Raw genomic sequence first — 21,630 nt, 5'->3', positions numbered from 1 at the left:
AAGGGTCCAGACCCGAAACGTCAGCTTTCCTGCTCCTCTGATGCTGCCTGGCCTGCCGTGTTCATCCAGCTCTACACCTTGTTATCTCAGACTCCAGCATTGGCAGTTCCTACTATCTCTGAGGAATTAAAGGAAGCTAATATTAGTCCACAAATGGTGCCAAGGAAAATTAGTGGGATTGTAGGTGATAAATTCCTAGGATCTGATCATTTATATCCCAAGGTAGAAAAGAAGGTGGCCATGGAAGTGGTGGATGCATTGGTTACAATCTTCCAAAATTCTTTTATCTCTAACAGTTTTGGCAGATTACCAAGTGACAAATGTAACCTGCCTATTTAAAGGTGGAAGGAGAGAGAAAACCAGGAATTACGACTGGTTTCCCTAACCCATCTGTTATAAAGGATGTGATATTAGGGGACACAAATTACCAATGTCATGACACAAAGTCATCGTGGATTTTTAAAAGGGAAATAGCGTTTGCCAAATACACATACTGAGAACCAGTGAGAACCATGTAGTTGGAGTTTCAGAAAGTTTTGAAGTCCTGCATACCTTTAACCCAAATCAAGCAGGAAAAGATATTTGAGTAAAATACAATACAGTGGATGTTGGAAATTGAAACTGACACTGAATACTGAAGAAGCTCAACAAGCCTGGTAGCATCTGTGGAGCACGAGTTAACATTACAAGTCCAGTAAGACTCTTAAGAACTCTTCTTCCTCTACTCCCCGCTATCCTGCCACAATTAGTATCCACTAATTAATGTATCATGTCTAAACTGCTCCTTCTTAATAAGCTTGGTAAGTTATCTAAAAATTCCTTTGACTGCCTGTTTTGAGTAACTGCAGTCATGAATGTTCAAAATCTATTGTGCTATTAGTTTGTTTGCCAACCTGAATGATTTACTTATTCCAACTCTCTTGTTCCCTATTAGCCAATCCTCTATCCATACTAATGGATTGGCCTGAAAATGGGCTCTTATATTGGTCAGTGACTTTTTCTGTGGCACCTTGACAGATTCCATATGAAAATACAAATACACTACATGTATGCAGGTTTCCAGTTATTAAGCCTCCTTGCTACATCCTTGAACTTTAATGAATTTAGTCATCTGGGAGTGCAGAACTTAAATATTGCTGGAAAAAAAAATGCTTTATTGAAGTTTTTTTTGTCTTGCTTTCATGAGGACATTGCACAAGAATACAAAGCCAAGGAGAAAACCAACACTTATAGCACATGAGAGAAGTGCTGATTGTTTGGCAAGTGAAGTCTAATTGGTAGAGATGTTACCATTGAGTATCAACCCCAGAAATTATAAACCAGACAGATTGACTGACTATGATTGGTCATGGCATTGCCTTGATAACTGTACCAGTGAATGGCTTTTGCCATTTTTAAGTTGAAACCAGGGCAGTATGTGTCTATAAAGAACAGGGCCCTGTATTTTTTTTCTAAGGTGTTCACAGGATGAGGGTATCACTGGGTAGGCTAGCATTTACTGCCCATCCCAGGTGGTAGTTAAGAGCCAACCACATTGCTGTGGGTCTGGAGTCAGGTGTAGGTCAGACCAGGTCAGATGGCAGTTTCCTTCCCTAAGGGACATTAGTGAACCAGATATGTTTCTGTGACAATCGACAGTGGATTCATGGTTGTCATGGACTCTTGAGTTCCACATTTTCATTGAATTCAAATTCCACAGTTTGCTATGGCAGGATTCAAACCCAGGTCCTGAGATCATTACTTGAGTCTCTGGATTAATAATCCAACAATAATACCACTAGGCCATTGCGTACCCATACATTAATATCTGTAGCTTTCAATACAAGTGCTATATTGTGACAAACAGAACATTTTTTGGCTTAATGGTAACATCCTGTCACTGGCAAACACCATTATTGCTACTGCATAGTAGCAGGGTAAAACAGCTAACTTAATCTAAAATCAAAGAACTGTAGATGCTGGAGATCTGAAATAAAGACACATTCTCGGAGAAACTTAGCAGGTCTGGCAGCATCTGTGGGAAGAAAGTGGAATTAATATCTACTTTCTTCTCACTGATGTTGCCAGACCTGCTAATTTTCTCCAGCAATTTCTGCTTTTGTTTCAACCAGCTTCTCATGTGTTGCTCAAACTCTTGAGGTACCTAATCCTTCCAGGATAATCTGTTGTAACTGCATTTAAATAAGACCTCATGCTGCAGAGAGAATACTCAAAAAAAGAAAGTGTTAAAGAGACCCCGATTTCTAACAAGTGCCACAGGACCTTGAGGCCTTACTATCTACAATCAATATTAATGACTTGGATAAAGATAATAACTATTATAATCAGTAAAGTGAATACACAAAAATAAGAGGAGGATTCACAAAGTGCAATAGGACAAAATAGTTTGAGAGAGCAAGAGTTTGGCAGATGGCATACAATGTGAGAACATGAGGTCCATTATTTTGGGGAGAATAGTGTATTATTTAAATCTGAGTTAGAATGCAGGATGTTTTGGTTCAGCAAATCTCGGTGTCCTCATACATCAATCTGGAAAAGTTAGCATAGAGTTGCAGCAAGCAATTGGAATTAAGGGATGGGGATGGAGCATAAAAGTAGCGAAGTCTTTCCACAATGAGCAACATATTGGTGAGATCACAGTTAGAATCTGTGTACGCTTTTGGTCCCCTGAAAGATATACAATTGCGTTAGAGGCAGTTCAGATGGGGTTTGCTCCCTTGCTTCCTGGGATGAAGGTGCTGTCTTATGAGGGAAAGTTCAATATGTTGGGGCCAATTTGGACAAATGACAAGTGATGTTACTGAAACATAAAGGATTCTACGGCGTTTGCGTGGATGCTGAAAGGATGTCCTCTTATGGAGCGACCTAGCACAAAAGAATGTGGTTTCCATGTGATAAGTTACCCGATTAAGATGGAGATGAATTTATTCTGTCTAGGTAGAGAATTGTGAAGGTTAATAGCCCTCGTAAAGCAGTGGAGGCAGGATCACTGAATGTATTAAAGATTGAGTAAGTTCTTTGATCAACAGGGAATCTAGGGTTATGGAGGCAGACCGGAAAGTGGCATTAAGGCTACACTTTATCAGCCAGAAACATTCTAAAGGCAGGTCCCACCATCTATAGATAACTAAATAAATTGAAAAATGCATTTAACTGCATGAAGGTCAGCAACAAGGCAGATGATTAGCCTAAATGTAAAGAACAGCATAGAATGACTGAAAGGTTAATCAGAAAAAAGAGAATGAGAAGAAGGTAGCTAGGAATATAAAAGTGAATAGCAAGTGTTTGTGCAGGAATTTATAAAGGAAAATAAGAAAAGTGGATAAAAGCAAAACAAAAAACTGCAGATGCTCAAAATCTGAAACAAACATAGAATGCTTGAGAAACTCAGCAAGTCAGGCAGCATCTGTGGAGAGAGCAACAGTCAAATTTGCAGGTCCAGTATGACTTTTCTTCAGAGCTCTATCTCTCTGCACAGATGCTCCCAGACCAAGTACAGTGATTGTTGGACCTCAAGAGAGTGTGAGTAGAAAGTTAAAAATTGAAATGAAGTTATTTTGCTTCTTCACTGTAGAGAGTACAAAAAATATTCAAGTGATAGCTGTAAATCAGGGGATGGGAAGGAGAGAAGAATTAAGTGCCAATACAATAAAAGTGGTTCTCAGCAAACTGATGGAACTGTAGGCTGTAAAGTCTCCAGATCCAGATGAACTTCATCCTATGGTCTTAATAGATATGGCTAATGAGATAGTTGGTGTTAATTATCCAAAGTTTCCAAGATTCAGGAAAGGTTCTAGAAAGAAGCAAGTATAAGTCATCTGTTTGGAAAGGGTGAGAGACAGAAAATGGAAAAAGATAGGCCAGTTAGTGTGACAGCTGTAGTGGGGAAGGTGCTAGAATCCATCACCTGAAGAGATTATAGCTGTGCACTTAAACTTATTTTTCCTTTAGGTAACCCAGAAGAGTCAGCATGGTTTGGCCAAAGGGAAATCATGGTTAACCGATTTTATTACAGTTCTTTGGCATGAATAAAGGGATCTATAGATGTACTATATTATCTGATACCACACCACAGAGTATTATAGAAAATAATAGCCTATGGTGTGGCACCTCCCATACTAGCATAGAAGATTGGTTGTTAGAAAACACTGTGCATAAATAGATCTTCATCTGCTGGGCAGGATGAATGAGTGGAATCCTACAGGGATTTATGCTGGGGCTCAACGTTTTTATAATTTCTGCCAATAACTTAATATGAGGGGAGCAAAGGCATTGTAGCTAAATTTACACACAACATTGAGATCGGTGAGAAAGTATGTTGTGATGTAGATATAAGACAGCTGCAGATGGATGTTGATGCATTGAATGAGCAAAGATCTGGCACATAGACTATAATGTGGTAAAATGAGAACTCATTCACTTTGGAAGGAAGAATCAAAAAGCAGAGTGTTACGTAAATGGAGGACAAATGCACACTTGAGGTGCAGCAATATTTATGTATTCTAGTGCATGAATGGGGAAAAGTATGCAGGTGCAGTGTATAATCAAGAAAGCTAATGGAATGTTATCCTTCATTTTTAAAGGAATGCTGCATAAAAATACGAATGTTGTCTTTCAGTTATACCGTGCATTGAGACTACACCTCAAATATTGTGTGCATTTAAGGAAGAATGTAAATGCGTTCAGAAAATGTTTTTCTGGATTGACATCTGGAATAAGCATCTTGTCTTGTGATAGGTTGGAGAGACTTGTTATCACTGGAGTTTGAAAGAGTGAGGGGTGACTTGATTAAAGTGTCTAAGATCCTGAATGGCCTTGCCAAAGTGGATGTGGAAAAAACATTCCCTTTCACTCCAGAACCAGAAAGCACTGTTTTAAAGTTGGGGAAAGCTCTTTCAGGATAGTGTTGTAAGAGTTTATTTTCCGAGGGCTGTGTAATGTTTGGACACTGCCTCAGAAGGCAAATATTTTTAAGGCCAAAATGAGAGATTTTTGTTAGGCGGGAGAATCCAAGCTATTGGGGGTAGGTGGGAGAATGCAATTCAAAATACAAATAGATCAGCAATGATCTTCTTTTGAATGGCAGAGCAGGCCAGGGTGGGGGAGGACCAAACGGTCTGTTTCTGCTCATATTTCACATGTTCATCAATCTTATTAAATGATGAAGCAGGCTTGAGGGACCTATTCCTACTTCTTTCCCTGTGCTTTATCTACTTTGCCTTACCTGTTTCAAGTTTCTTTTGGTATCTAAATTATGTAACAGTTGCATCATATTTTACAAATAGTGCTAATTGCACCTTGGTCTTGAAATATTCCAAATTAGCATGAGATTAAAGTAAACGTTTTGCAATATTATCAATGTGGATCTAATATGATTCTCAATTTGTCAATCATACACGTAGCAATGGCTGAATTTCATCACTGTAGCATCCAAATGAAGACTAATTTTGCTTCATGTTGACAATGCAATTCCATTCTAAATATGGACTGAATGTGCATTTGGTGCCCAAACTGACACATCACCAACTTTGTAGCAGCCTGTCCGGCTGGCGCTCTCTGGATGCTTCAGATTCAGTTTGGGCCTTCACGTCGAATTTACGTTTGCAGGTTAACTGTTAGTACAAAGGACTTTCAGCTTTGCGCTGCCGCTAAAGTTATAGATTGCAAGGAAAAGTAAGGGATAGCAATAATTTTTGGATTATGCTGATTTTGTAGGTGACATTTTGTCAATTCACTCAGGGAATTAGTTAAAAATTTATCAGTAGGAAGTATAATACTTGGAAATAACAAGGGAATATCCATAAACCCCAAAAATTAATGAGTGAAGTTTGATTATGACAGTTTTTTGATTTTGTAAATGACAAGACATTACTGTTTTAATGGCATACTAATACGTTTGATGTTTATATTGAATATAACAATAGGTATTGTGAACATTAATGTGCTGTTACTCAAATAGTATAAAATTGTTTAGGGATTTTAAAATTCAGGCATGTTGCTATGGTGTACTGTGTGTCAAATGAAGAAAAGAGGAAATTGTTAGGACATAAAATCAAATGCATAATTTAACAAACCATGATAGTGATGAAGATTGTCTGATCGTGAGAAAAAAATAGAACAAGTTGGCTCCTTGGATGAATCTAATGTAGACACTGAGTTGAAAAAATAACTGATCCACTTTTTAAATATAAAGAAACAAATTGTCTATATTTTTCTGCCCGATTTGTTTTTAAGTGTGAACAAAATGGTATCAGTGGGAGATCTGTCAATGCATTTGGTTTGTCAATGATTGTGTATAAATGTGGGCAGAGTAAGAAATAAAATTTGCACAGTAAAATACGATTTCATTTACCTTCTCAGCAGCTCCATTGCTCGTGCTGTGGTGTGAAATTTTCATTTTACACAGTTTGCAGGCAGAGGCTATGAATTATGCATTAAGCTAAGAAATTCTCAATCTCCTGCTTTGTGCCACAAAAATGCATTTATCTGAGTTCCATCTCTATTACTAGGATGAATCTCAGATTCAGGAATATTTGATCGGATATGGTTTTAACTTCATTATTTGTTTCTGTTATTAAGCCTTTTCTGTGACGGTTACTTTGTCTGTCTGTCACAGGAGAATCTGCGTAGTTGGTGACTGAATTGTCATGCATTTTTCTTTTATAATGGAATTTTTATTATCCAAACTTATGGAAATTGTTATATCTGACATTTTAGACAAATGCATTGGAAAAATACAAACATGAGGCATTTATGTCTCACAGGTAGAGTGTGCCTATATGTCTGAATTTTTTAAATTCAGAATTAGTTTTTGTTAAATTTACAAATTCTACTCCTTTTCATGTAATGTGGATTAATGATCCATTAAATGAAGGGAATTGTTATAAAATCATCTGTGAAATGTAACTTGCACAATGACAATCCTTGCTGCTGAGAATGAGAAAATGAATGCATCATAGGACCAGAAGTAAGCCATTCATCCCTTTGTGCCTGTTTAATCATGGCATTTAATTGTGACAGAATTGGTACCTCAACTTCATTCTAATTCAGCTATGGCCCATAGAAACACCACTCACATCTGAAGTTGTGAATTTGTGCCCTAACCCAGTGGGAAACTGTTAGTAGAGTCCAAGAGGGAGAAGAAGGGAACCAGGGGTTTGGAGAGGAAAGATCCCCATTGCTAGGGGAAGCAGGGCTGGAGGGTGAAGAAGGGCGCTTCAGAGGGGAGTGGGAGAGAAGAAGAGCACTTCAGGAGTGGGATAGGGTGTTGGAGAAGAAGAGTGCTGCAAGGGGAGTGAGGATCAGGCAAAAAGAACAGTAACTGCCTGATTAAGGTTTCCAATTTTTTATGCATGCAATAGAAATGTGTTCACTGTGACCTCATCAATTTGCGGAAGGCTGTTTTTGGATCGTGGCTTTTTCTTTGTGCAGAAATGTACAAGTTTTATTAACCCCCTTGCCCCCAAAATAATTTTTGTTCCTAACTTAAGCTTGCTGTCCTATGATAATTTAAATACTGTGGTTTCTACGAATGTTTTCTGTGTGTTTGTGGAGCCACGCTGGAAATAAAGCCCTGCTATTCCTGGATTTGTCACAGAAGTTGGAATTTTTTTTAAACAGACATGCAAAAGCCCCAGACTACCTAATTTTCAGACCTAGGTTGTTGATGAACACAGACCAGATTTCTATACTTAAGAAGATGTCACAGCTAAACCAAATTGGATAACACTAAACCCCTTATAAACTTGTCCTTATGCACGTTCAGACAAACAAGGGAATAAAAATCGTGGGCAGAGGAAAAATGGTTTCAAAGCCTTTGTTCACAAGACCTGTAGGGTTAGTTGTTGCTGATTGAAAGGTTTATCCTCACCCTGCCTTCTGAACGTTTCCACTCGTTTGTAAGAGGCACAGTGTGTATTTTTCATTTCTGCAAGTCCCTGACTTTATCGAATTCAAAGTTGTTACTTGCAGCATCTGCTGAAGGAATATGTTGGTTTTCTTTTGGGTCAAAGTGGCTTACTGCAAAGAACTGTGTTTTTGGCTCCTGCAAATCTGGTTTCTGTTCTGGCCTGACTTATTTCTCGGTACCTTTGTTCACTGTCAAAGCTGTTCAGCTAACTGGCAATTAATTTCTCGGCCCTTGGCGGGGAGTGGAAATTGCCGTTGATATTTGGACCCTAGTCCACAAACCAATCCGCCTCACTTGTGAACACCTGCCTAGGCTCCAGTTCAGCTTCGATATCAAATTCCTTGCTGTCAAAGCATGCAGCCATCCTTGTAAATCCCTGGTTTAAGACCATTCTATTTCATTTCAGCCCCTGTTTTTATAAATTGGAAAAATGAAATCTTGTGATGTTGACAACTGGGGCCTTGAGTCTAATGGAGTGTTGATAATTGAGGATATTGATAAATTTGTCTAATTCTGCTTTTCAGAGTCCAAGGTAGATCCTGTACGTCAACATAAAAACAGAAGGTATTGTGACTGAATCACTTTAACAGACTACTTGGTGAGAACCCGTGAAAAAGGAACACATGAAAACCAAAAATATAGTCTCTGATGATCCAGAGGTAGCCGTGAAACAGATTTAAGGAAAATCCAAAAGTATTTTATAAGAACTTTTAACAGTAAGAGGATTACCAGGGAAAGCCTGGGCCTTTTATAGACCAAAGGGGCAAACTGTGCATCAACCCAGAGGATGTGAGTGAGATCTTAATGAATATTTCTCCTCCATATTCCCACGGGAGACAGACATCATAGCCAGGGATTTCAGTTGGGATGGTGAGTTTCTAGACATGTTAATCTTAACATGGAATAGGTATTAGATGTTTTAGTGGACATAAAGGTGCATAACTTCCCAGGGCCTGATGAGATGCTGCTACGGGAGGCAAGGGAGGAGATTGCTGGGGTCTCGGCAGAATATTTATTACTTCGCTGGCTGCAGGTGAACTGTCAAGTGTGTGTAGGATAGCTAATGAGGTTCCTTTGTTAAAAAGGGCAACAGGGATAGGCTGAATAATTAGGCCAGTTAGTCTGATGTCAGTGGTACAGAAATTATTGGGAAAAAACTGAAGGGCAGGACTAATCAATACTTAGGCAGGGATTGATCATGGATAGTCAGCATGGATTTGTTAGAGAAAGATCCTGTCTGACTAATTCAATTAAGGTTTTTGAACATGTACCTAAATATGTTGATAAGGGTAGTGAAGTTGATGTGGTTTACATGGACTTCAGTAAGGCCTTTGACAAGGTTCCACATGGAAAGCTGGTTCAAAATGCAAGTGCCCGTGGGATCCATGACAAACTGGATCCAAAACTGGCTTAGAAATAGACAGTGAGGATGGAAGGTTGTTTTTATAATTAGAAGCCTGTGACCAGCGGTGTACCACAGGGATCGGTGCAGGGAGCCTTGCTGTTAATGTACATTAATGATTTGGATCTGAGTATAGAATATACAATTAGTAAGTTTGCAGATGACACAAAAATTGTTGGTGGTGTTGATAGTGAGGCGGATGGTCTCGGGCTAGAGTCTGATATTGATCAGCTGGTAAATTGGGCAGAGCGATGGCAGATGGAATTTAATCCTGATAAGTGTGAGGTGATGTATTTTGGGAGGTTAAATAAGGGAAATAGCTACAAAATGAATAGTAGGTCCCTACGGAGTACTGAACAAGGAAGGGACCTTGGTGTACAAGTCCATAGATCCTTGAGGTATCAGCTCAAGTAGACAGGGAGGCAAAGAAGCATATGGGATGCTTGCCTTCATTATGTGGCATGTGGAATATAGGAGCAAGAGTTAGAGACCAAACTGAACCTTCTTACGTTATATTAAGATAACCTAGACCCTTTTCCTTATTTTAAAGTTAAGTATACGGTGTGCGTTCCAGATGCAACGCAGTTGGTCAAACTACTCGACTTGAAGCAAAACGCACTTAATTTTACTCCACAGTTAAAATACAAATAAAATGGAAACAAAAGTATAGGCTTAACTACAACTCTATCAAAATGCTTAACATAATAATATATATTAATAATTAACTGTTCCAATGTAGCACCATCCCATAAACACCCCTTTGGCAAAGGCAAATTCAGGAAAATAGATTGTCTCGCATGCAATTCTAGCAGCAGGTAGAGAACCCCAGCTTTTAGCTGTAACAGAGGAATAAGAGCTTTCATATCCAGCTGTAAGACCCCAGCAAATGGTGAAAGCTAAAACTTAAAATCCTGGTTCTTTGGGAGCTTGACCCCATCCCTTCATGCTGCTTCTATTATTCTAAATAAAAATCTGAGGCATCTTAAGCTGTTTACTTTATTGGGTATAAGCTCAGCACTTCTGTCTCCACCTTCCTTCATTTCTTTTTAAAAAAAAAAGGACAAAATACACCTCTTAAAGCCATTGTATCAACACACAAGGAATTCTAGTTACAACTTTGTAAGACATTGATTAGGCCACAGATGGAATACTGCATGCAGTTTTGGTCGCCACAGTATCAGAAGGATGTGATCGCACTTGAACAGGTGTGGAGGCTCTGTTGCCTGGGATGAAAAATCTGTTATGAGGAGAGATTGGAGAGGCTGTGTTTGTTTTTCCTGGAGCAGAGGAGGCTGAAGGGGAATCTGATTTGAGGTGTACAAAATTGAGAGAGACATAGACAGAGTGGATCGTGAGAATCTTCTCCATATAGTAGATGTGCCCTCTGGCCTTTATGTTTAAGGTGAGGAGTAAATGGCTTAAAGGAGATCTGAAAATTTTTTTCACCCAGAGGATGCTGCCTGAGAGGGTGATGGAGGCAGGTACTCTCACAACATTTAGCATATGGACGAGTATTTAAAATGTGAGGTATAGTAGACTATGGACCAAGTGCAGTGAAATGGCACTAGTGTAGTTTGGTGTTTTGTTGGTCAACATAAACGTGGTGGGCTGAAGTGTCTACTCCGTTTGATTTTTTTTTAGAAAAGCACCCTGGTCAGAAGAACTGGTACTGGAAGCCTTGCCTGCCCCTCAAGCTGGGCATAGAAGATCCCATTTTGGATCTCATAGAAGGTCCTGCCATGACAATGAGGTGGTGAGGTCCCCCTTGATATCTAACACCAATAAATCAGATTGCAAAGGTGGTAATTGCATTGCTATTTGTGGGATCCTGTGTGAAAAATGGCTGCATTTCCGACACTACAACAGACACTATAATTCAGAAAATATTTAATAGGCTGTGAAATACTTTATGACATCAAGTCGTGAATATTGCAATACAAGTACAAATATTTTTATCGATTTAGTGAAGGTTGTTTCAATTCATAAAATAATCTGACCTTCTTCATCAAATTTTCATATTAACCAGTATCCTTCGCCTTTTGCTTTTGGGGAGGGGAGGAATTCCAAATGTCCACAACACTTTATTGAAGAAGTTACTCATTCCTCATTTTAATTTTAAATCTAACTGAGTGTTTCCCTTTGTTCTGAATTCTTTAACCAGAAGATAAAGCTTCTGTATAGCAACTGTAAAGCGTTGCTGTCTCATTGAAATGTATCTTGATTAAATCACATCTGAACTGCAAACCTCTGAGAATACAAGCCAAGTTTGAGCACATTTAGCTCTTGGAACCCTAACTTCATCCTAGCAAGTCCCCTTCCAAAATTAATCATAGAATCCCTACAGTGCAGAAACAGGCCATTCGGTCCATCGACTGCACGCCGACCCTCTGAAGAGCATCACACCCATAACCAGACACCCACCCCACCCCCACCCTATCCACGTAACCCTGTAAATTAGGGAGAAGTTAATTAAAATTCTGGTTGCATACCTTAGGTTGCAATTTTCAAATTTTAAATGAAGCTTTGGTTAGGTTCTCTGTGACCTTTCTTAGCAGAAAAAAAATTGAAATAGTCTCCAAGTTGAAAAACATTACTTTAAATGGTTAAATTCCTACACTGTAAGTAGCTGTTGAAATAAAATAAACTTAAAAATATATTAAAAAATTACCTTCTTACAGAACCTCCTTTGCTTTACCCTTTGCGGCTACCCTGCATTGTTCTGCTGGGTGCTCTCCACATTTAAGGCTGCTACACTGAGGTGAACACAAGGGGCTTCCAAGCCAGCTCCTTGCCAGCCAGGCAAGAGCTTGCTGAGTTAGGTGATGGCCAGTATCCTGTTGGTCAGCAGACAGGAGAAGTCCTGCAGACCAGGAGGAGTGAGTTTGTCATGTCCGGTTGTGTCCTGGGGGTGGTGGCTGCAATGGGTAGGCTTAGGATCTGGTGGGTCTTGGCTCCCTGATGCAGTCCTTGGCCAGCAGTGCAGCAGAGGAAGCAGCTGCAAGTAACAAAACTGGGCACTGGGAGTGGCCTCCAGTCTGAGAGAAGAAGAGGTTCTACCAAACTGTTTCAGAGATAGTAGGAACTGCAGATGCTGGAGAATCTGAGATAACAAGGTGTAGAGCTGGATGAAGACAGTAGGCCAAGCAGCATCAGAGGAGCAGGAAGGCTGACGTTTCGGGCCTAGACCCTTCTTCAGAACATCAACACATCAACATTAAATGCACACTCCCTGTACATTTCTCCTGCAGTTGGATGCCTGGAATTGAATCTGGGGCTCCATCCTTGGTTTGTGCTGAGTAAGTGGCACACAATACATTACTGATCTCCGCAACAGCAAGGAGTCTCAGTCTTCATTCTCAGTCTGACCAGTCACTGGGTTGAGTCTTGTTAATGCATTGGGGATCTCATCAGCCAGCCTTTACCAATGAAGGCCTACAGATCACATGCCTGTCAGGATGCCTTCCCCTGGACACTCAGCTCTGGGGCAGAAGTCCTGCCAAGTGAGAGCTGTCAGCTTCTCGTGCTTAGCAGTACTAGAATCCCTACGGTGTGAGAACAGGCCAATCGGCCCAACAAGTTCACACCACTCCTCTGAAGAGCATCCCACCCAGACTTATCCCGCCACCCTTTCCCTGTGACCCTGCGTTTCCCATGACTAATGCCCGTGTACACTGAGCAATTTAGCATGGCCAATCTACCTAATCTGCATATCTTTGGACTGTGAGAGGAAACCCACACAGACACAGGCAGAAAGTGCAAACTCCACACAGACAGTTGCCCAAGGATGGAATTGAACCCTAGTCCTTGGTGCTGTAAGACAGTAATGCCACTGAGCCACCGTGCCGCTCAGCAATACTGGCAGAAGAAGATCTCTGAGAACCAAGGACAAAGAAGTGATTTGTTATGCCTTGATAAAGCACTGATTGCATCAAATACAATATGGGAAAATATGTAGTGTAGTTGAAAAAGTAGAGGAGCTGTATGTTATTTAAATGGAGAAAGCTACAGAACAGGATTTTGGGAGTCCTTGTGCACGAATCACGAAAAGCTAGCATCCACCTTCAGTGGGAAATAGGAAAGGCAAATGGAATGTTGGCCTTTATTTCAAAGGGAATGCAGATAAATGTAGGGAGGTTTTGCTAAAACTAGACAATGTACCAGTCAGACCACAGCTTTAATGCTCTGAACACTTTTGGGCCCCTTGTCTAAGGAACAATACAATGCCATTGGAGGCAGTCTGGAGAAGGTTCTCAACAGGCTAGTACTGGGGTATGGAGGGACTTTGAGGAGAGGTTGAGTAGGTTGGGCCTGTACTCATGGGAGTTTAGAAGCATGAGAGGTGACCTTAATGAAACACAGATTCTTAAGGGACTTGACAGAGTAGACAAGGGAAGGTGGTTTCCCCTCGTGGAACAGATTTGGACAGATTTCTCTCAGAATAAGGGTCAGAATAATCTTCAAGGCTAGTAAATAGATGAAATTCTATGCCACAAAGGTTTCCCAAGGCTCGTTCATTAAATATATTCAAGGCTGAGATAGACAGATGTGAAATCGGGTAGGGAATCGAGGTTAAAGTGAAAGGACAGGAAAGTGGGATTGAGGTTATCAAATCAGCCATGATCTCATTGAATGGCCGAGCAGACTCGATGAGGTGAATGGCCTATTTCTGCTTTTACGTCTTACCACCTATTCCCTGCTTGCAAGTGCCAAGCCATCTGCAGGGTAGCAGCTTTTGGGAACAGCAAATGGCATCAAGCCTGCATGCCACTGGATTCATTACAGCAGCAATGGGCTTAAGACCCTTAAATAGAACCTACTTGGCCATTTCCAATTTAGTTGACGAGTTTCATGTCATGTGCAAACTGTGAAATTGTGCTGTACATCCCCCCCAAGTCAAAAGCATTAACAAATATCGGAACCAGCAAGCAAGCAAAAAATTTATATGGATTAAAACGCAACGTATAGTATGATTTATTCCTCGGAGTGAATAAAGTAGATTATTTTCAAAATTGTTTTGTCACATTTTAAACTTCTGTTCCTGGATTGACCTGTGAATTTTGCCTTGAGTGTTTATATGAGAAACATGTAATTCATCTATTAGTCTGAAGTTAATTCATAGCTTTTGTTTGTTTCATTTTCATGTTTCAAGTTGCCGGAGTACTTTACTGAAAGTGTGTGTCAATTTTAGAGTCTGTATTTAAGTCTGTGGTTTTTGCTTCTTTTAACCTTCAAAATCTTGCCTCTGTCAATTTCATTTATTTAGCAGTAAGATTGCATTTAAAAGTGATTATCAGATATCTGAATGCATTGACATCTCTCGTAATCTTCTAAGTTAAAACTTCCAAGAATATTGGCTGGCTTATTAAGGTTCCATCATTTTCAAAGTGGTCTATTAAGACCCATAATTGTGTCAAAAGTGAACTCAAGTTAATGTAATTGCAATTCTCAAAAAATTGAAGAATACTTTGTTCTCTTTTCATATATTTCTCTTCAAAGTTCCATGCCATATTTGTAAGGAAATGTTTGCCCTAGTGAAAAGAATTATGTGCCTTGAATTTTAATAGTTTAAAGGTATAAACATCATAGCTCAGGTTTTACTGAAGAGAGCTGTCTTGTGGAACGTTACCTTAGACTTTGCTTTCAACCATCAAATATTCTTTTTTTCTTTGCCCAACCAGCTGGAAGTGACTGACGGACTCCCTAGTCTATCCCTTTGACCAATATGGTACAAAGATTGAGAAGGAAACAGTGAAGGACATAGGGTGATTTGAGACAAGTTTGATATTTTAAGAAAAGGATAGAGACTGGGCAAGGGAGAGATCGGACTAAAGGAGTAAGGAAAAGTAAAGAAAAGCAAAGAAGCCATCAAAAATAAGACTGCAGAGTTTAACGTTTTCCTTTCCTGAATAGAAAGGTTAAGTAGTTTGCATTGTTGAGTTGCAACTTGAACCTCCAGCTGTGAACTCAATTAGCAGTTGCATCAAATCAGGAAACTCAGTGACTGAGGAGCCACCATTTTCATGAGCTTTACCTGAATAGCACGAATCTCGATGGGAATTGACAGGCAATCTCTTCTTGCCACAAATTACTTCACAATTCATGTTAATAACAGTGTGCAGTATGAAACTGTTACGATGCCAGCAGAATGTTGGCCAATATTCCATAACTGTGACCATAATTGGTTGTCATCCCTCAGTCTCTCTACAGTCTTTAAAACTCTCAAAGATCCTATTCTTCTTTCACTGTTATCCATCTCAGTGGCACTGCCTTAATCCTGAAATAAAATTATGATCCATTTGTCATCTGGACATCTCCAGTTACAACTTCTCTTCCCACTTGAACACAGTTACCTTTTGGAGTCCACCTGTGGTTTTAGTCTTGGATCCCTTCATTTCCTCATCAATAACTTGCTTATGGCAACATCATGAGCTTACATGAGGTGAGATTCCATAAATATGATCAGGATACCTTCTATTAGTTTAATAATTGTATTGCACCTGACCCCATGTCCTCTCCAGAACATCCGTAACTTCCAATGGCATAGTATTATGTGCATTTGTTACTGAAAGCATTTTCCATGCTTTTGCCGTTACTGAGACTCAGCAATTCAATTGCCCTCTGGTAAATTTCCACCTTCTGTAACCAAAACTCATCAACAACTTCACATTCAGTATCATATTCTGCACCAATTCCCACTTGGACATTTCCCGTGTTGTCAAATTAAAAACACTCACCCTTGTGCTTAATTCCCTTCATGTGTTTATGCTTGGTGTAGTTGGACACAAAGCAATAAACCTTACTTTTGACTGGAGTCACATTGCTAATTTTCTTTGCGGAAACTAACCCCAGTCAAACAAAGTACAATTTAATTCATCACTTGCTTAATCAAGTCAAAATTATTGAACATTAACAATCCTACATCTGTCTCAGCTCATCTACTGAAACACTGATTTGTGCTTTTGTTACCTCTGGTTTTGACTATTCAACTGCTCTCCTGGTCACCTTTGCATTTTCCAAATTACAAAACCTTGCCCTCACCCAAACTTTGCTGCCCACGTCCTATTTTACACGGAGTCCCATTCACACAGTCCAGCAACACCTTGATCATAAGATTCTCATTCTTGTTTCCAGCAGCCTTCATGGCCTTGTGACTCTCTCTATCCGTAATCCCAGTTTATCTCTGCCCACTAATACTGGCCACTTAAGTATCTCTCATTCAAATTGCTGTACAATTGCCAGCTGAGCCTTCTGCTGCCAAGGAACAAAACTCTGGTATCCCCTCCTTAGTCTCTCTGTTTCTAGTTTTCTGTCCTCTTCAAGATGCTATTTAAAATTTACCCTTTTACCTGCCCTGATGTCACCATAAGTGACTGCTTCAGATGGTGTTTGATACAATCCTCTGAAGAGCTTTGGGATATTTTTCTACGTGAAATTAGAGAATCCATCTAATGTCAGTGCCAATGTTGCACTTGCATACTTGCAATGGATTATTGTATTTATTTGTCACCACTCCAGTTCTTTCCATCCTTCACTCTTGTAGCAGTTTCCGGGAATCCAACCAAGATAGGAAGGATGCCAAATAAATTATTCCCCTATTTTTGCCAATGTCATTCCTGAGGGCGTTTTCCTAAATTGTACAAGCCCCATAAAACTGAGCAATTTAGTAAGTTGTAGTTTTCCTCCTATATGGCTGGGACTTTTATTTAAGTTGTATTCCACCCAGTGACAGAATTTGGTGCTACTTTTTGGTTGTTGTCAATAACCTAGCCCTTAATTGGCTGAGCTTGCAAGTAGAGTATGACCACATGAATTTTAAGAGTCACAGTGGGTCTTTCCAATGTCTTAAGTTATTAACCCAGAGGGTAGCTAAATCATATAAATCAAGCTACCTTGCACAGTAGCAATGGAAATGCAGCAATTGGATTTGGCATCTTTGGATTAAGAGCAGGAAGTTCTATTTGTGGTTTTCTTGATAGCCAACCAGTGATTGACTGAAAGTAAACACATGTTGAATGAAAGCAGGACTTGATTCTGCTGTCGTGCCATTCAGAATTAAGCAGTTTGTCAGTACTATCAATATCTTTGCGCATGCATACAGAATGGGGTTAAACATCAATGGAGATGTAAAGTATCAAAGAAGCTTTGGAGCTTAGAACCCATCCTTTATAAGGAGTCCAATAGTTGTAGGAGAGAAGAGGATAAAGTGTACAATGAGAATAATAGTCCACCTTTTTCTGATACCATTACCTCATGAGTTGTTTGAGAAGAGGAGTTGTGGCCAGGAAACAGTCAACGTTCCTTGCAATATTAGTGTGAGCTGAGCTTTGTTGTGGATGTCAATTTTAATTTTAACATATAAATGGTTTTAAGTACTGAGGAATCTTCTGTTTCCCTTTCTAACGTAAGCTTTCATTTGACCTTTGAATGTAAGCTACTCAATCATAAAGCAGTGAACTTTGATGCTGAAGATGAGGTAAGTCAGTGCTGAAGAGCTTGCATCAAGTACTTTCAGGTCAGGTGCATCTTATGTTGGATGCAGAATAAGATTTTTATCACTCGTCCCAGTGTTGTGCCTTAAACTCAACTTCAGAAGAATTCTTCTGTAGCGCTACTGTGACATTTCAATTTCTCACAAAGCTAACCTGAGATTGCTAAATGATGGACTGTTTCCTTTTTGCTGCAGACCTTGCTCCTCTTAAAACTATATTGAGACTGTCCAAACTAATTTTTCTTGGGATCCCTTCTGGCATCAGTAAAAAGTGACTCATGTCATCAGCCCGGATAGGCTTCAAGCTGGAACTCCAGAGAGATTGAAGTGCACGTTCCTAACAGAGTCTGCCAACCATTCCTCTAACATATGCAGCAGTAACAAAGAAAATGTTTTGATTTTCCTTATTAAATTGCTGCATTACTTTCTCTAAAATGGTAGATTCTTCTTAGTGTAGTTCTTTGTTCACTTTTCAATCTAACACTGAGTTGCAATCTTAATTTGTAAGAATTACAGAAAAACAAAAGCTGTCTGATCTGCTCAATCTTGATCTGATATTATACTGCACGTTTATTAATGTTATGGATACACTAAAAAAGAAAGTTGTTGACCAATGTTGCAACTGCAATTTTAGTCTTTGTTTTGGATGACAGATTTACTTTTGAAATTAATTTTTTGAGTAATGTATTCCTAAGTATCTTTTGACACTGTTTAGATTTGTTTATTTTACATTTGCTTTATTTTGCATTGTTTTCTCAAATTAAGTAATATTTTGGGTTGATAAGGAAATATATCTGTTCAACAGAAAGAAGAGAATAAAGAAGTATCGGTTAAGGCTGCTGCCAAACAGGAAGTTTCATTACTGGATTTGGTTGACTGTAAGTGTGGATACTAAAGCATGCAAAGAAGTGTTAAAACTGGGCATTTTATTAAACAGTTGATTACCATATAAATTGAGGTTTTTGGATCACTCTGATGACTTAACCAGGTGGAATCGATGGAATGGGGACGGGGGTTGTAGGGGGGCAGTTATAGAAATATTTATTCCATTTTGTAATTTTGAGGTTCAATAGCGGTATACTTGTAGTTTCACTTCAATAAAATTTGAGATTTCCAATTTGTGTTTTGACAATTAATTTAGTTTTAAATACAAAAGGTAGAGCAAAAATGAAATATGAACTTTAGTCCGTATGCAGCATTTAATATGAATGTTGTTTTAACTGTCTTTTTCTTGGTCAAGAAGTAATGATATGCCTTTCTGCATTTCTAATTGAGACTCTATCTTGCTGTCCTACAGTTTCTGATGTGTCAACACCAGTTGCCGTCCCTAAACCAGTAATGGCTTCAAGATTAGCAGCTGATTTGGAAGGATTATCACTTTCCAGTACTGCTGCTGTCATTGATGTAAGTATATGCCAGTGGCTATTTTCTGAATGTTGAATGGATTTAATGGCTTCCAGGCAATGTCCTTGCTCCAACAAATATTAGAATTGCTCGGCAAGAAGAGCTAGGGTCTTCTAGTTTTTGAGGCATTCGTTATACAATAGAATTGTGCCTCATAGTAATCTACCAATGTAAATCTTCAATAAATTCAGATAGTACAAGAATAGCCCCTTTTTGGAGAGCTTTAGGAACTGTCAGGCCAAAATCACCCGACCTTTCCACGCTTGCTTTACTTAGCATGCCATATGTTCTAATTACATATTTTGTATCCCAAAGTGTCAACCAAAAATTGATAGGGTTGCAAAATTAGTTCCCAAAATATTGTTTTACAAAATGGAAATACATTCAGAGACAAGGAATAATCTTTGTTTTCTAGTATATTATATACAGAAAACTTCAAATAAAATCAGAAACTCAGCCAGTTTGGTGACAACTGTGGATAGAGAGAAACAGATGTAATATTTCACATGTAACGTCGCCTTTCTTTGGAACTGGAGAGACAGGTGTTTAGATTCTGTGTGTGTGAATAACTTTCTCCTTAACTCCTGAAAGCCATTCAACCATCGACAAGATACAAGTCAAGAGTATGTTGGAATACACCCCATTTGCATGTGGAGTGCAGCTCCAACAACACTGAAAGCTTGATGCCATCCAAGACACAGCCTGCTAAATTGACCAAGCATCCGCAAACATTCTCTCCCTCCACTGATGTGCAGCAGCAGCAATGTGTATCATCTACATGATGCTCTACAAAAATTCATCAAGGCTCCTTAGACAGCCCCTTCGAAATGCACAATCACTACCATCTCCTCCAACAAAGGAGATACATGGGAATGCTACCACCTACAAGTTCCAAGCCACTTACAGTCCTATGTTCTGCTTCCAAGTAGGGGTGGTATGAATGGGCCCTTTGGCCTGCCATGTCTGTGCCTACAATGATGCAGTTCTAATCTAATCCCACCTACCTGCGTGTGGTTTGTATTCATCTATTCCCTGCCTGTTGGTGTGTCAGTCTAAATGTCTGTTGAACATTGCGATCATGTCTGTTTTTACCAACTCCTCCTCTCATAGTCCATTCCAGATTCCTACCACTCTCTGCATAAAAACCTTGCCCTGCACATCTTTTTTTTTTTTAAACTTATCCCCTCTCACCTTAAACTTGTGCGTTCTCCCCCTCGGTATTTGATATTTCCATCCTGGGAAAAAGGCTCCAAATTTCCACACTATCCATGCCTTTTATAATTTGGTATACATTTGTTATAAAGTGTAGGTTGACCTCCCCCCAACTCCCTAAAACCAAAACACCTAAAGAGGAGCACCTTACCCTATAATCCATAAAAGGAGTATGAAAAGGTGTAACCCTGCTTTTCAGCAACTTCTAGTGGTTAAATAAAATAAACCTCTGACACTTTCATTACAATCAACAAGTAACTCTAACAGTGAACAAATTAACTAAACTAGTCACAAACCAAATAAACTCCTCCTAACTACTGACTATTCCTGAATAAAACAGGATTCTAATAGTATGCTGTTCCGCTTATATAAAAGTAAAATTTTTAAAAAGTAGAATTTAGTGTCTCAAAATTACAGCCAGGTTACATGTCTTGCTCTGTCTTACATGTCTTACATGGGGATGCTCTGTGCCTCCTCCATAGATTCTTCTGTCAGGAATATTAACTAGTTGTACCATCGGTACCTTTGATATTTAGATGGTGCTTTCTCTAAGACTTGCAGGAGTCTGTGAGAACCAGCGATTCTCTCGAGTTGAGAGCTGTTAATTCTGGCAGATGGCAGTTCTGCAATTTTTGTCCAACTGCCCTCTTCTTTTATCCCCCTAATGACATATCAATTTCTTACAATCAGATTGTTCCTAGATTGTCAAAACCATCAGATTCAAATTTGCTAGGTTTTTGGTATCTAAGTGCCTGGTTCAAATTGATTGGCTAAATTCAAAAACCTGTTGTCGTGGTAAAAATGCTGCTTTGGCTGCTAACAGAAAGGCCTTTCGATACAAATGTTTCAATTTGGGTGCTCACCGTACTTGCAAACTTTCAAGCTGCTCACGGACATCTCCAAGCATAGAAAAAATACAACCTTTTAAAGAGATCATCCAATGCTTTCCCCGCAGCATTTTACAAACATCAATATTTGCAAACACCAAATTCTAACATCCTGCCTCTCAATCTGCAATTACTGTACCCAACTTTGCAACACTTCAATCTGGTCACCCCTCAGCACCGCACGCCCCGCAATCTTCCCCCCACCCAAATCAAAGTTCATGCAACTTCTCCTTGTAGCTAATACATTCCAATCCAGGCAACCTTCTGCTAAAATAAGAGATAACAAGGTGTAGAGCTGGCTAAACACAGCAGGCCAAGCAGCATCAGA

The 21,630-nt window shown here is 39.4% G+C and overlaps 1 protein-coding gene across 1 annotated transcript in view; it reads left to right on the top strand.

Annotated features, from left to right (window-relative positions):
* The window catches only part of ap3b1a (adaptor related protein complex 3 subunit beta 1a), a 290,460-nt gene that overhangs the window by 171,600 nt on the left and 97,230 nt on the right, over positions 1-21,630 (top strand). Inside the window, exons 17-19 of the mRNA XM_048593837.1 lie at positions 17,718-17,784; positions 18,605-18,677; positions 19,097-19,203. Of these exons, the coding sequence (XP_048449794.1) occupies positions 17,718-17,784; positions 18,605-18,677; positions 19,097-19,203 (247 nt within the window). The remainder of the gene's footprint in view (positions 1-17,717; positions 17,785-18,604; positions 18,678-19,096; positions 19,204-21,630) is intronic.

The sequence above is a fragment of the Rhincodon typus genome, chromosome 3 (genome assembly GCF_021869965.1).
Source record: "Rhincodon typus isolate 14 chromosome 3, sRhiTyp1.1, whole genome shotgun sequence".
Lineage (NCBI taxonomy): Eukaryota > Metazoa > Chordata > Chondrichthyes > Orectolobiformes > Rhincodontidae > Rhincodon > Rhincodon typus.
This window is presented reverse-complemented; position numbering and strand designations above follow the sequence as displayed.